At 41.2% G+C, this 16,589-nt stretch overlaps 1 protein-coding gene across 4 annotated transcripts in view; it reads right to left on the reverse strand.

The window, feature by feature from the left end:
- Positions 1–2,798: 2,798 nt before the first annotated feature.
- The window catches only part of prkacba (protein kinase, cAMP-dependent, catalytic, beta a), a 36,948-nt gene continuing 23,157 nt past the window's right edge, over positions 2,799–16,589 (reverse strand). Inside the window, exons 1-11 of one of the 4 annotated variants that reach the window (XM_014215643.2) lie at positions 15,418–15,716; positions 13,771–13,779; positions 13,062–13,123; positions 8,395–8,523; positions 7,092–7,190; positions 5,133–5,215; positions 4,834–4,960; positions 4,549–4,644; positions 4,279–4,401; positions 3,803–3,967; positions 2,799–3,460 (exon numbers count right to left, since the gene is read on the reverse strand). In XM_014215643.2, the coding sequence (XP_014071118.1) occupies positions 3,335–3,460; positions 3,803–3,967; positions 4,279–4,401; positions 4,549–4,644; positions 4,834–4,960; positions 5,133–5,215; positions 7,092–7,190; positions 8,395–8,523; positions 13,062–13,123; positions 13,771–13,779; positions 15,418–15,568 (1,170 nt within the window). In that variant the 5' untranslated portion in view covers positions 15,569–15,716 and the 3' untranslated portion in view covers positions 2,799–3,334. Of the gene's footprint in view, positions 3,461–3,802; positions 3,968–4,278; positions 4,402–4,548; positions 4,645–4,833; positions 4,961–5,132; positions 5,216–7,091; positions 7,191–8,394; positions 8,524–13,061; positions 13,124–13,770; positions 13,780–15,417; positions 15,725–16,589 lie in introns of those variants that run through there. The other 3 variants (XM_014215645.2, XM_014215644.2, XM_014215646.2) reach the window with 3 other exon arrangements.

Genomic DNA, 16,589 nt, shown 5'->3' on the forward strand with positions numbered 1-16,589 from the left:
CCAAATATGGCTAAGGACCAAGTCCTAGAAGAGTGCAAATAAGCAAAGAGAAACAACAGTCCATCACTACTATAAGACATGAGTCAGTCAATGCGGAACATTTCAAAAACTTTGACAGTTTTATCAAGTGCTATGATTAAATTGGCTCATGAGTACAGCCACAGGAAAGGAAGACCCAGAGTTAACTCTACTGCAGAGGATAAGTTCATTAGAGTTAACTGCACCTCAGCTTGCAGCCCAAATAAATGCTTCACAATTCAACAGACACATCAACATCAACTGTTCAAAGGAGACTGCATGAAATCAGGCCTTCATGGTCGAATTGCTGCAAAGAAACCACTACTAAAGGACACCAATAAGAAGAGACTTGCTTGAGCCAAGAAACATGAGCATTGAACATTAGACTGATGGAAATCTGTCCTTTGGTCTGATTACTCCAAATTTGAAAATTCTTGTGAGACGCAGTGATGTTGAATGGATGATCTCTGCATGTGTGGTTCCCACCGTGAAGCATGGAGGAGGTGTGATGGTGCTTTGCTGATGACACTGTTTTATTTAGAATTCAAGGCAAACTTAACCAGCATGGCTACCACAGCATTCTGCAGTGATAAGCCATCCCATCTGATTTGCGCTTAGTGGGTCTATCATTTGTTTTCAACAGGACAATGACCCAACACACCTCCAGGCTGTGTAAGGGCTATTTGACCAAGAAAGCGAGTGATGGAGTGCAGCATCAGATGACCTGGCCTCCACAATCACCTGACAACACAATTGAGATGGTTTGGGATGAGTTGGACTGCAGAGGGAAGGAAAAGCAGCCCAGCATATATGGGAACTCCTTCAAGAATGTTGGAAAAGCATTCCTCATGAAGCAGGTTGAGAGAATGCCAATAGTGTGCAAAGCTGTCATCAAGGCAAAGGGTGGCTACTTTGAAGAACCTCAAATATAAAATATATTTGTTTAACACTTTGGGCTACTACTGTACATGATTCCATAGTTTTGATGTCTTCACTGTTATTCTACAATGTAGAAAATAGTAATTATAAAGAAAAACCCTTGAATGAGTAGGTGTCTACAAACTTTTGACCGGTACTGTATATGTTTATAAAATCTGGCTACGGATCCCCTGCAGTACCCCACCTTGAGAACCCGTGGTATACAGTAATTCTATACTGAACAAGAAGATAAAACGCAACATGTAAAGTGTTTGTCACATGTTTCATGTGCTGAAATAAAAGTTCCCAGAAGTTTTCCATATGCACAAAAAGTGTATTTTACATTTTGTGCAGAAATTTGTTTACATCACTGTTAGTGAGCATTTCTCCTTTGCCAAGATAATCTATCCACCTGACAGGTGTGGCATATCAAGAAGCCAATTAAACAGTATGATCATTACACAGGTGCACCTTGTGCTGGGGACAATAAAACACCACTTGTCACAACACAATGCCACAGATATCTCAAGTTTAGGGAGCGTGCAATTTGCATACTGACTGCAGGAATGTCCATCAGAGTTGTTGCCAGAGAATTGAATATTAATTTCCCTACTTCACATGCGGGATCGTCCGAGACCATCCACCCAGACAGCTGACGAAACTGGGTTTGCACACCAAAATAATTTCTGCACAAACTGTCAGAAATCGTTTTAGAGAAGCTCATCTGCATGCTCGTCATCCTCACCAGGGTCTTGACCTGACTGCAGTTCGGCGTCGTGACCGACTTCAGTGGTCAAATGCTCACCTTAGATGGCCACTGGCACGCTGGAGAAGTCTGCTCTTCACAGCTAAATCCAGGTTTCAACTATACCGGGCAGATGGCAGACAGCGTGTACGGTGTCGTGTGGGTGAGTGGTTTGTTGGCGGTGGGGTTATGTATGGGAAGGCATAAGCTACGAACAACGAACACAATTACATTTTATCGATGGCAATTTGAATGCAGAGAGATATCATGACAAGATCCATTATTGTGCCATTCATCTGCCGCCATCACCTCATGTTTCAGCATGATAATGCACAACCCCATGTCACAAGGATCTGTACACAATTTCTGGACGCTTGAAATGTCCCAGTTCTTCCATGGCCTGCATACTCACCAGACATGTCACTCATTGAGCATGTTTGGGATGCACTGGATCGATTTGTACGAGAGCGTGTTCCAGTTCCTGCCAATATCCATCAACTTTGCACAGCCATTGAAGAGGAGTGGGACAACATTCACACCAGATACACCAGACTGGTTTCTGACCCACACCACTACTTTTTTAAAGATATTTGTGACCAGATGCATATCTGTATTCCCAGTCATGTGCAATCAATAGATTAGAGCCTAATGAATTTATTTAAATAGCCTGATTTCCTTATATGAACTGTAACTTAGTAAAATCTTTGAAATTGTTGCATGTTTCGTTTATATTTTTGTTCAGTGTAGTTAAAGCCCATAAGTTTCCTACCCCTCTTGGGGTTGTTGTACCTTAAAATATATAATCTCACTTCATCTTAATTTGAATACAATACCTACTCGGCGGTAATTAAAAAAAAATAAAAAATGCCCCATGACCTGACAAGTAAAACATTGCTACAAATGATAAATTAAACATATCACAGGTTTTTGCTTTGTAATTAGGTTTGCTTTGCTACTACTGTACCCCTCATCAATGACTGCATGCCCATGTGACTGTGGTATTGTAATGAGTATTTTCCTTTTCTGACATCCATTTCTTTGTAAAAAGATGCTGTATATTTATATTATGCAGAAAGACAGTCTACTTCTTAAGGACAGCAAAATGTTTAGGATTATAGACTGGGCCAAGAAAGTTTAATTAAACCTAAAAAAACACTGACATGTAGGCCTAACACACAAGAACTGGCAAGAGTCACTGGCAAGAACTAGAGCAATGTAAAAATCACTAAAATGTGTAATACCACCTACTATAGTCAGTAACTCTTTGTGCCACTGTAAAATGGGCATTTCATTGGTTTTAGTCTTGCTTTGCAAATAATCACTTGGTTTAAAATGGAGGGAAGGGGGGGGGGGGGGGGGATTCTTTAAAGCAACATATGTTTAAAAACTAAACAGGAAACAAAAGACAAAAAACATGGTGTTCCTAGTATTTTTGTGTCGCAGCACGAGGGGTGTCTGCATAATGTGCCTGTGTATACGTTTAGTGCTAACTGCACGCGAGGAGGATAATGGCAAGAAGGACCTCATTCAACCTTGTGGAATGAAGGAACTAGGCAATTGTTTTGAATGCATCATGTCTCAGCTCCACCCTCAACAGACTGCAAAAATCCCAATACATGTGAGAGACCTGATGGAACACATGCCCCCCCCTTGCTAGAATTCGGAAAACTCCTTCGCACACTTTTCTGTGTCGGACACACGGACATCCTCCTCTTCGTAGTCGTCAAAGTTGCTTGTGTCTCCTGGTCCTCTGCACTTTGGTATGAAGGGAGCTTCCACCTGAAAGGCAACAGGACAAGTGTGGGAGTGGCTCTAAAGACCACAATACAATCACAACAGCTACACATTGTTTATGTGGCAAAGGCAATCAACCTATTTTGGTGATTGGGGTTAGAGGGGAAAGTACTGAACTCCCAACATCCTTGCCTACAAGCCTTGCAAAGCCTTTATAGTGCAAATGTGTTATATCTGGCAGTGTTTTTATGACGGTAAAGTTCATATTTAATTACACCTGGAATGTCAATCTTTCTGGGGATACATAATGTGTTACCTGTTTTTTTTACTGTTCCAAACTAACAGTGGTTATTTCACACTTAAAAAAAAATAACGATCGGGACGTACCTTCCTCTCGTAGATTGCGATCCAGTCTGTTGTGGCGAACCACTTGTGGTTCTTGATGTCATTCACCCCATTCTTCAGGTTGCCGTAGCGCTTCGTCAGGTCCACCTGGAGCAGGTTCCTCAGCAGGTCTTTCAAGTCTGAGCTGAAGTGGGAGGGGAATCGTACCTGGAACACAGGAGAGGAGTTGGGCTTTAACTGTGGAGCTTATTGTTAAAATATGGATAAAAGTCACTGGGACGATAGAAACATGCACAGCAATGTTGGCAAATAACCAGAACATCAAGGGACACCATATAGGCTAATAGCTCTGTCATTCTTGACAGTAGGGGCCGCTGCAAAATCTATAGGCAAATCAACCGTGAAGAAAGTTTTGTAGGACACTAATACGTATGCATTAGTTTTGCATAACATTCAAGAACGCATGGTGTCCAGTAACATGTCAGTCCAGACTACACATAACATCAATTCCTGGATACCTTGCCAGACACGATCTTCTCGTAGATCTGGATTGGCTGATCAGCGAAGAATGGGGGGTACCCAGCGGCCATCTCGTAGATCAGGACTCCCAGTGCCCACCAGTCCACAGCTTTGTTGTAGCCCTAGCAGAGTACAGCAGCGAAAACAAAGTTCAGCGACTTTCTTTGCACATACTGTGCAAACACTGGCAACTAATTCAAATCTACAGGTAGGTTGCAAACAGTCACACACACTATGTACAGCACACTATATTGGACACAATGGCCCACCTTGCTGAGGATGATCTCTGGAGCCAGGTACTCTGGAGTTCCACACAATGTCCAGGTCCTGCCTTTGACTCTTTTGGCAAAGCCAAAGTCTGTGACCTGAAACGGACCAACAAGGGCATTAGAACTATGTAATAATAGCAGTCCACATTTGCATGGACTGTCAACGTTAACGTGATGTCTAACCTCTCATTATTTGCTATTCAATCTCAAGACAGAAGTCTTAGATGAGAGTTCATAGACAACAAATGAGAATATGCTTTGGTTTGGATATCGCTGCATCCGTACCTGGATGTACCCTTGGTGATCAATGAGAAGGTTTTCAGGCTTCAGGTCTCTGTAGATAAGGTCTAGCGAGTGGAGGTACTCAAAAGTGAGTACTATCTGAGCTGCATAAAATCGTGCGTGATGTTCACTGAAGACAGAAGAAGAATTTAAGTTGACGTGATGTCAAACGGGCAGAATTTTTTTTAACCAAAGACAACACAGCACATACCTTATAATTCATAGATGGTGCCCATTTTTTGTATCTCAAGTATACAGACATACCAGGCTATGAACATGGTGTCAAAACTTTTTCGATTCACCTGAACCTCCCGATGCGTCTCAGATGCGAGAACATTTCTCCTCCTGGAACGTACTCCATCACCATGTAGAGGTTGGAGTTATCCTATGTTTCAAATAAAGTTAGAACACACACACACACACACACACACACACGTACCTTGGGTTGAAATTGATACAATATTATTTGTCAAAATGTACAAGGTCTTTTCCAACATATTTGCAAGTAGAGCGATAAATTACAATAAATAAATATTGGAATTAATTAGGTATTTCTCTAAATAATTAACACAGCCGTTCACAAAGGAGAGATGTTAATGCATCACTAATTTCACAGCACTGACAGATAAGCAACCTCTGTTGCTAGGTGGGATGGGAGGCATGCTTTCTTTTGGGAGGTGGGTCAGGGTTATCTTTGTATGCATTTATTTGATTGTTTTTGGACCTGTAAACCCCCCTCTGAAAAAAAAGAACAAAATAAAGTTGGTCACCAACTTTTTTACGCTAAATTATTTTGGGGGGGGGAGTTGCTAGAGCAGAGCGTTATGGACAAAAAGTAATATTGTGATAAATGTAACTATTTTGCTGGATAACAATAAATAAAACAATATTTGTATTTATTTCAATAGACAGTTACTTAACATTCGCATGAGGGCTATAGACAATTTTCCAGTACCAAGTAAGACAGGTGAGATGGTAGCCTATGATTAAAAAAGTAAGCCATTTCATCTAACATTTCCAAGGAAAGCATGATTGTGCAACTGGTTAAAATAGAATCCATTATTATCAGATTTCTTTTTGGCTCTTTGTGAATATTGGCCTATAGGCTATATTATTCAGCACCTGAGGAATTGGGAACTCAAAACACTTAGCTAGACTAACTCTAAACATGATATTGTTGCTATATAGCCATGTAGGCTAATTGATTCATCTATCGTACAAAAAAAATCCAGCGCTAGGCTTAGGCTACTTGATGTGGGCCTATTCACAGCAAATGGCGCACTCCGCGGGCGCATCAAAACCAAGCCATACTACAACTTACTCCAGTTGTAAAGTGGTGCCATGAATTCAATATTAAGAGTTGAGAAATAAAATACTCACAGAAAGCTCCTCTAACTGTAACAGTAGTTGCTTTGAAAACTGCATTTATATTTTTCCAGCAATTGCATTTTGAACAACGGTCCTATGCTTGTGTTTTGCAGAAAGCATCTCTCCCTCCTCCAGGCGCACAGTGGGGAGTGAAAGAGGCTCGCTAACACAGCAGCCAACAGGAAAACAGGGACAAGCAGATACTTTTATAGCAGGGATCAACATACTCTCCCCCGGTTTCAATCCCAGGCTGTGTCACAGCTGGCTGTGACCGGGAGACCCATGAGGCAGCGCACAATCGGCCCAGCGTTGTCCGGGTTAGGCCGGCCAGGATTTCCTTGTCACATCGCGCTCTAGCGACTCCACGTGGCAGGCCAGGCACCTGCAAGCTGACTTGGTCGCCAGTTGTACGGTGTTTCCTCCGACACATTGGTGCGGCTGGCATCCGGGTTAAGCGAGCAGTGTGTTAAGAAGCAGTGCGGCTTGGCAGGGTCGTGTTTCGGAGGAAGAATTGCTCTCGACCTTCGCCTCTCCCGAGTCCGTACAGGAGTTGCAGCGATGGGACAAGACTAACTACAAATTGGATGTCATGAAATTTGGGAGAACAAGGAATCAACATAATGCATAGGCTATTACTGTCGACCAAATAACGGTTTAGAACAATCTACAGCACGTGTCCAAATCATTCCACGGAGGGCCGGGTATCTGCAGGTTCTCTTTGAGACCCCTGATTTACAGTAACATTGTGTAGCAAAATAACGGAAAATTACCGACGTACCAAGGAAGGCCATTTTTGGTTTATCATCCAAACTCAATTTGCAGGGTAACACTGCTTATCTTTTTCACCAATCGTATGGTGCAGATTTTAGGACATCCTACTGCTGCTGACATACCTTGAAGGAATACTCTAGTCTCACGAGAAAGGGGAAGGACACCGCCTGCAGTATTCTCTTTTCGTTTAGCGTGTGTTCTATCTGCTTCAGCTTCACCACCTGTGAGAGCAATGAGAGAGGAGGCATAACGATGAGGAGAGGAGCACAATAGTACAGAGAAAAGTCACCAGTCATCTGATAAAACTAATGGATGTGACCGTACCGCTAATGAAGAATATGACCGTATCCCAAAGAATAATTTATGGTGGTGGCTAACTTTGGAGGAATGAGGGAATGAGTGCCTGGGCAATAGGCAATGTTTGTAGTACTTCAGTCCATTTTTTTTTTTTTTTTTTACATGCATTGAACGTGCAACTGGACATCTGTAGCATATTTGTTATCAGGATGCTAGTAGTGGGAATGTGTGATGCTTACAAATCTACACGCGAGAATAAAGAAAACAAAGTGTTTGCCTTTCCACTTTAATTAATTTGATACACAGGAAAATAATAATGTAAGAGACAATTTCAAGGGAACATCCCTACTACATTTGGTGGCAGCCAATGCGATCTAGTCACCACAAGGCAGCACCATTTACGATGATCAGGGCAATTAAATATCAATAGGCCAGTCCAATTGCTAATCTTCAACAGCTTTAGAATACAGCATGTGGTAAAAATACCACAGTGTAGGTTTAAAGCCAAACTGTCAGAGGTCATTTTCAAAATGTCAATGGTCATAGGTTCAAAAGGCACGTCAGTCACTGTTTGAAACCTGCATGGGATTGACATTTCCTAAAATATCCTTCAAGTTAACAGACCAAAAGCAGTCAACTGAAAAAAGGGAGACGCAAAACAGTTACTTTGTAGCTAACAGAATATTGTTGCCTCAATGACTGGTTTACATTTTTTCATTCAGATGTTCAACTTTTAACAAGGTACAGGATCTCTCATACTGTGTCTCATTAAGTTTCACTTTAAAAATGTCAGGCAAAAAAATACGAAATGTATTTTGTGGTTAACCAAGCCTCACAGTACCTGAGAAGATGCATTTCCATTAGAACTAGTGTAAACCCATGCTAGATAAAGCCAGGCTTTCTCTGACGCCAGCCAACTTTACTGTGCTAGGTGATTTAACCGGCCTAGGTTTTGTTCAACTTCATTCAAAACAAAACAGGGTCATGTTCATTAGGCACTAAACAGAAGAAAGCAAACTGAAACAGGGAAGGACTATCTGGACTTACCCAATAAGGAAAGCTCATTTTCTTTTTCCGTTGCCTAACCTAATTAACACAACCCAGTGCATGTTAATGCATGGTACCCACTTTCTGTTTGTCCAGGATCTTCATTGCGTAGAACTGTTCTGTTCCTTTATGTTTCACCAACATAACTCTACCGAACGAGCCTGTGCCCAGAGTCTTCAGCCTGTCAAAGTCATCCAGTCCAGTTGTGCTCTGAGGAGGAAAACACATCCTTAAAATGTGACAGCAAACAGTGAGCCGACATTAAAGCCGAAATTCAATACAGGGCAGAACACTTTAATAAAGGTAATTGTGTAGCGTTTACTGTCTATGCGATTTCCGCAAAGAATGGGTAATTTGCCTTTAATTAAAAAGGCACATTGTAGGCTGCTCATAGACTGTAGAAAGAATGGACAGAGCCATCGATGAGGACACCCCATCATTTACTTTGTGATGTCTCAGTGGCACATTTGAAGATCAGGAAGTGTCGTTTTAGTGTGTTGCCATCTTGCTTCATGAAAGTTTTTGGAACATTGCATGCGCAGTTTGAGCTACTCTAGGAAGTGATGTTCAGGGTTCTTCCAATGATTTTTTTAACAAGGTGGTGCTGCTGAGTACAAAGGCCAGAGATTTTCGTAAACACCTGTAACTGCAATTTTGTATTAGTAATTGTATTTTGTAATTAGCCACTAATTATATCCTTAAAGTTAAGGCTCAGCCATTTTGAATGTTCTATTGTTTTTGTGCATCTCTGTTCTATCGATTCTCTGGGTCATTTCATGTTTATGTGAGTTATTGGTGTTCAAGCAGGCAGAAATACGGCCGGTATTACGTAGCACCGTAAGTCAGTCAACTTACAAAGTTGTGAGAGCATGTCAGATTTGAATGCTGACCGATGTCATAACTCGGGAGAATGAGCCATTTAACATATTTTTGCGATATTCCTACATCGAGAAATGTGTCATTTAACGGAGGGTCTAACACATTTTTCCTATTTGTCAGCCTCTTCAGTCCAGGATGCATTGCATGGTACAGTTGCCAGAGATACAGTTGAAGTCGGAAGTTTATATACACTTAGGTTGGAGTCATTCAAATTTGTTTTTCAACCACTCCACAAATTTCTTGTTAACAAATATAGTTTTGGCAAGTCGGTTAGGACATCTACTTTGTGCATGACAAGTAATTATTCCAACAATTGTTAACAGACAGATTATTTCACTTATAATTCACTATCACAAATCCAGTGGGTCAGAAGTTGACATACACTAAGTTGACTGTGCCTTTAAACAGCTTGGAAAAATTCCAGAAAATGATGTCTTTGGCTTTAGAAGCTTCTGATAGGCTAATTGACATCATTTGAGTCAATTGGAGGTGTACCTGTGGATGTATTTCAAGGCCTACCTTCAAACTCACTGCCCCTTTGCTTGACATCATGGGAAAATCAAAAGAAATAAGCCAAGACCTCAGAAAAATAATTGTAGACCTCCACAAGTCTGGTTCATCCTTGGGAGCAATTTCCAAATGCCTGAAGGTACCGCGTTCATCTGTACAAACAATAGTATGCGAGTATAAACACCATGGGACAACGCAGCGGTCATACCACTCAGGAAAAAGACGCGTTCTGTCTCCTAGAGATGAACATACTTTGGTGCGAAAAGTGCAAGTCAATCCCAGAACAGCAAAAGGACCTTGTGAAGATGCTGGAGGAAACAGGTTCAAAAGTATCTATATCCACAGTAAAAAAACGAGTCCTATATCGACATAACCTGAAAAGCAGCTCAGCAAGGAAGAAGCCACTGCTCCAAAACCGCCATAAAAAAGCCAGACTAAGGTTTGCAACTGCACATGGGGACAAAGATTGTACTTTTTGGAGAAATGTCCTCTGGACAGATGAAACAAAAATACAACTGTTTGCTTGGCCATAAAGACCATTGTTATGTTTGGAGGAAAGAGGGGGAGGCTTGCAAGCTGAAGAACACCATCCCAACCGTGAAGTACGGGGGTGGCAGCATCATGTTGTGGGGGTGCATTGCTGCAGGAGGGACTGGTACACTTCACAAAATAGATGGTCTCATGAGGAAGGAAAATTATCTGGATATATTGAAGCAACAACTCAAAACATCAGTCAGGAAGTTAAAGCTTGGTCGCAAATTGGTCTTCCAAATGGACAATGACCCCAAGCATACTTCTAAAGTTGTGGAAAATGGCTTAAGGACAACAAAGTCAAGGTATTGGAGTGGCCATCACAAAGCCCTGACCTCAATCCCACAGAAAATGTGTGGGCAGAACTGAAAAAGCATGTGCAAGCAAGGAGGCCTACAAACCTGACTCAGTTACACCAGCTCTGTCAGGAGGAATGGGACAAAATTCACCCAACTTATTGTGGGAAGCTTGTGGAAGGCTACCCAAAACGTTTGACCCAAGTTAAACTATTTAAAGGCAATGCTACCAAATACTAATTGAGTGCATGTAAACTTCTGAACCACTGGGAATGTGATGAAAGAAATACAAGTTGAAATAAATCACTCTACTATTATTCTGACATTTCACATTCTTAAAATAAAAGCGGTGATCCTAACTGACCTAAGGGAATTTTTACTAGGATTAAATGTCAGGAATTGTGAAAAACTGAGTTTAAATGTATTTGGCTAAGGTTTATGTAAACTTGCGACTTCAACTGTATTATAGAAAGGAAATAGGAATCTAATGAATGAAGGAACGTACAACGCCCCACCCAGCAGACTGTCGACCAATCACGTTCACGTTGTCATGCAGTTGCTAAGCTAATCGTCACACAATCCTTTCTCAAAGTCAGTGTATATGTCGAGAAACCTGCCTATTTTCCTCAAAAGCACGTAATGTCACGATTTCAAAGCTATACGATTCAACAGATAGCAAGTTGATTATCTCACATTTCGGAAAGTACTGGTAATTTTGTACTTCTTGTTGACGAGATTCGTGCTAATGTTTTTCACTCCATGGAGTGCGCTCTTTGTTGCAAAAATCACCCAGAATGCACCGCGCGGCACATTGACGTAGTGTGGGCACCGTTTCCCTATCTCCTTAAAAGTATGTGCCGTTGCAAATGTTAGAGTCCACTCTGGCAGGGAACGAAATATAGCAGAAGCGGATGAAGTGGATTCTGAATACAATGGCGGTAGAATCAAGCAGAATTGGAGTATTGTCCAAAAGAATGGAAAACAGAGCAAAGTAGTGAACAGTGATGAGAATGACCCTTTGTATCTAGTAGGAGTACAGTTTGTTAATGAGGAGCAGCTGAGCAGAATCCCAATCTTGAAGAAACCATTGGAGTTACATTTACTTCATTTAGCAGACGCTCTTATCCAGAGCGACTTACAGATTGGGTGCATTCACCTTATGATATCCAGTGGAACAACCACTTTACAATAGTACATCTAGATCTTTTTTTTTGGGGGGGGGGGGGGGGGTTAGAAGGATTACTTTATCCTATCCCAGGTAATCCTCCGCTGTCCTGGCGTCGTGAGGGAGCTTGTTCCACCATTGGGGTGCCAGAGCAGCGAACAGTTTTGACTGGGCTGAGCGGGAACTGCGCTTCCGCAGAGGTAGGGAGGCGAGCAGGCCAGAGGTGGATGGACGCAGCGCCCTTCTTTGGGTGTAGGGACTGATCAGAGCCTGAAGGTACGGAGGTGCAGTTCCCCTCACAGCTCCGTAGGCAAGCACCATGGTCTTGTAGCAGATGCGAGCTTCAACTGGAAGCCAGTGGAGTGTGCGGAGTTAACCAAAATGGTGGAGAGAGTGCTGGGTAAAATGAAGGCTGTGAGGATCACTGGAGGCGGGCTTATTTTGATTTAGAAACATTCTCAGGGAAGCCCTTTTGTCCTTACCAGGGTCTTAACCTGACCAATGTTTGGCGTCACAACCAACTTCAGTGGGCAAAAGCTCACCTTAGATAGCCACTGGCACGCTTGAAGTGTACCTTCACGGCTAAATCCCGGTTTCAACTGTACCGGGCAGATGGCAGATCGCGTGTATGGCGTTGTGAGGTAGAGCAGTTTGCTGATGTCAACATTGTGAAGAGTGACCCATGGTGGCAGTGGAGTTACGGTATGGGCAGGCATAAGCTACGGACAACAAACCCAATTGCATTTTATCGATGGCAATTTGAATGGACAGAGATACCGTGACGAGATCCTGAGACCCATTGTCATGCCATTCATTTGCTGCCATCATCTCATGTTTCAGCATGATAATGCACGACTCCATGTCGCAAGGATCTGTACACATGTCCCAGTTCTTCCATGGCCTGCATACTCACCAGACATGTTAACCATTGAGAACTTATGGGATGCTCTGGATCGACGTGTTCCAGTTCCCGCCAATATCCAGCAACTTCAGACAGCCATTGAAGCAGAGTGGGACAACATTTCACAGGCTACAATCAACAGCCATATCAACTCTTATGCGAAGGAGATGTGTCACGCTGCATGACGCAAATGGAGGTCACACCTGATACTGACTGGTTTTATGATCCACACCCCTACTTTTTTATTTCTTTTTAAGCCATCTGAACAGATGCATATCTGTATTCCCAGTCATGTAAAAATCCATAGATTAGGGCCTAATTTATTTATTTAAATTGATTTGATTTCCTTATATGAACTGTAACTCCATAAAAACTTTGAAGTTGTTCCATGTTGCATTTTATATTTTTGTTCAGTGTGGTATTTTGTTACCTATGGGAAAGAAGTATTTTGTTATTAGTCTCTTACCTGTGGTGGGCACTCCCATTTTCGTAAAAAATCTTCTTTGGCTTTGGCTAAGAACTCTTTCACTGAAAGTTGAAGAAAGAAGACAATTAGCACAGAATAAACACAGGTTAGACAGGTCTATAGACCTATTGTCTTTCTACTTAGATCAGATTTGCTGGGTATTTAACAGTCAACATGTTCAGGGGATCACACTAACTACATAAACCGATAGTAAGGTCAGGCCAAAGTAGAGGTACTGTACTTAAAACATCTTTATTAGCTAGCAATTTACAACGAAGAGATGCAAAGAGCACTCACAGGCTTTATAGATAGCCAATTCAAAGAGCAACAACGGTACATTCCTTTCAGAGGGTTAACACTATTCAAGGGGGAAAAAAATTAAATAAAAAAAATTACAAAATTCAGCTAAAGTTTTAAAAGCCACAGCAAACTAACTACAGTGCAGACATAGAAAGTGCTTTGCGGAAACCACAGCAGACATGAGCAGTCCATAGTCACCGAGGAATGACAAAGTAATTGGCTAAATCCATGAGTTAGTCATGATGTTACTACTGAAGAAAATCCACAAATGCTAACCATTTGCAACATTTTCTACTGTTTTAGCAGCAGCCAGGTTGTAGTCCTAGACTATTTGTTGGGTGATATCTAGGCTATTGGCTGTCTGCTCTCTCTGTGACTTAGGACAGCTTATGGAAGAGAATGCGCATACCAAAAGTCTCTAGTTCACGAAGGGTTTTTCAGGAACATTCACCCACATGGATGGAAATGATGAAGAGGAGAAAAAGGGAAGACATTTTTATGTAAAAACAAGAACATTAGCTAGATACTTAAGTGGGTTAGATGTAACAACAAAATTACATTGGAGAAGACAACTTAAGACTGTGCAATTTCAAATAGCCTAACTCAAATGGATCAGCCTGAAACCACTGGACTTGGGGGGAATCTCAGTTTAATAAATAAACGTGGATTTAATTCTTGAATTGAAAGTCCACAATCTTCACAAAATCAACTCTCATTAAATGAATGAAACTTCAGTTCATTCCCGCTCTTGACTGGATTTGAACCTAACTATGTCTACATATCAGATTTTTCTAAATCTCGATTATGTCTCTAAAAGGCAATACGTTAAGACTGAGCTAGCTGTTGAGCTGACAGGGTTTCTGCATGCAGCCTAAGCCATGTCATTGGAGAACTTCCTGTCTGTCTGTAGCAGGAGTTGTAGCTCACTGCTGTAACTACACGATAATAGGGGCGTCTATTTCCATGAGCCTCATGTCTGACATGATAGTAGGCCTAACTGGTAAGGGAGACTACGTCTCTCACTAGCTGTTCGAAAGCTCACTGACCCCTCTAACTGACATTGAACGTAACATTGGACTGTTAAGGCCAGGTCATTAGAGACAAGAAGAGAAAAAAAATGTTTAAAAAAAATTACAATCAGAATAGAATACAAACCATGCACCCTCCCCGGCCAAGAAGTGGCACAAAGAAAATGACAGGACAGAGAGATCTCATTCAGACGAGGCGACAGACAATGCCACAATGTTGCTGTGCATTTACACTATTCATTACACGTTGTTGATGACAGTGCAGTTTGTATATTATGCATCTTCGAAGTTACAAAGAAGGTTTTAAGAAGAACAAATAGTTGCATAGACCTAGTTACTGGTGTGTTTTCTTCCTGGTGAATTTAATACATTATCTAATAATCTCCTGACTTTGGGCACTGGATTCCAGGGCACATAGCATTAGGTAGTGTTTTATGGGACTGACTCCGTGTAAGACCTAGCCTAACTCTCCATGCCATTTTAGATCCATGGTGAAGCTCAACCGAACACTTCTATAGTTAGTAACATTGAGGAATCAAGAAAGTTCCATGGTTGTCATATGAAAGAAAAAAAACCCAATGAAAACAAGTTTCAAGTAGGTCCCTCCTGGTTTCATACCATTTGCTTCTGATAAAACTTTAGTGTGTTTTAAGATTAATCTCTTGGTTTTTCAGACCCTGTGTCCCTTTAGTTTAGCCTAAACCACCAGTCTGGTCTCACTCTGGTTTAATTATCAGCCCTGACAAGTTTGAAGGAAACACAAGGCTCAGTTAAAGGGTATAGACTCATTTAGAAAAAGCACCAAAAAGTCAAGTGTTTCTGTGTCCATGTAGCCATAGAGATACCAGGGGTGTATTCACTAGAAACGTAATATTTACTGGATAGGGTTTTGCCAACGTTGACGTCAGCAATTATCAAATAAAAGCAGTTACACAAGTTGAGAGTTTGAGCTCGTCTAATAATTAGACTCACTTGGTCACACCTGGCTATTTCGATAGCTACAGCATGAAGAGTACACAGTAACTTACTCAATTTATCCCAAATGATGGTGAACTCTGAGACATGAGGCCCCTCACTCTCCTGGGCTTTTTGCTCTTGGTTGCCTTTGCGATACCTGTTGAAGAATCGGCTGGCAAGGTCGTCCAGCTTTAGGAAGGAATGATCCTTTCCCTGGGCCATTTAGAAATTAAATGGCGTTTTTCCCTTCCCAACGACTAGATCAAACTTACAGCTAAAAGGTAACCAAACCGTTTTTCAACTGGAGGCCATACAGAGTGATATACACTTCCTGTTTGTGATAAATTGCAAACTGCGATGCTTGGCTAACCACATACTAAAATGGTATGGGCTTCCTGTTCAAGTGTACTTCAGTTCTTGTAAAAGAAAGACGCTTCAGAACTCTAGACCACTGTCTAAACTATTTTCACTTTCATACTTGACATTTACAGCACTCATGGTTTTTTTTAATTAGTAAAAACAAAAACGTACAAAAACATTGCATCGCAAAACGATGTACTGTGTTCAAGAACGTTCAATATTTTGTAAACAACAGATCTAGGTCTATGATATAGGCTATTCTAACAAAGGTGATATTGCTCTCTAGTGGTAATGCATAAAAGTTCTCCAGAGTTTTATAGTCTGTTGCATGCCCATCACTACAACTTGATAACCTTATTTTTATTAGATTACATTGCAGAATGGACAAATAAATCTGGAACCTGTAGAATATATAGAAAAAATACAGTACCAGTCAAAAGTTTGGACACCTACTCATTCCAGGGTTTCTTTATTTTTACTATTTTCTACATTGTGAAATAATAGTGAAGACATCAAAACTATGAAATAACACATAAGGAATCATGTAGTAACCAAAAGTGTTAAAAATCTAAATATATTTTATATTTGAGATTCTTCAAAAGGAGCCACCCTTTCCCTTGATGACAGCTTTCCACACTCTTGGCACTGTCCCCCAGTCATAACGCTTTTGTGTGGAACTTGGGTTTTCAAAATCAACTTTATTTTATTGTCAAGCAGTCAAAGGCAATATCCTAGTCATATAACCAAGCAATGATAGTTGTTTGCATCTTCAGATATCCCCTCTTTCTAAATTTCGAACAGATATTTCCATCTTTGTCCATGAAACCAATCGCATGCGCATTTTAGAATGGCACTTTCCCACAAATTACATTTTGGAACATTC

The sequence above is a fragment of the Salmo salar genome, chromosome ssa10 (assembly GCF_905237065.1).
Source record: "Salmo salar chromosome ssa10, Ssal_v3.1, whole genome shotgun sequence".
Lineage (NCBI taxonomy): Eukaryota > Metazoa > Chordata > Actinopteri > Salmoniformes > Salmonidae > Salmo > Salmo salar.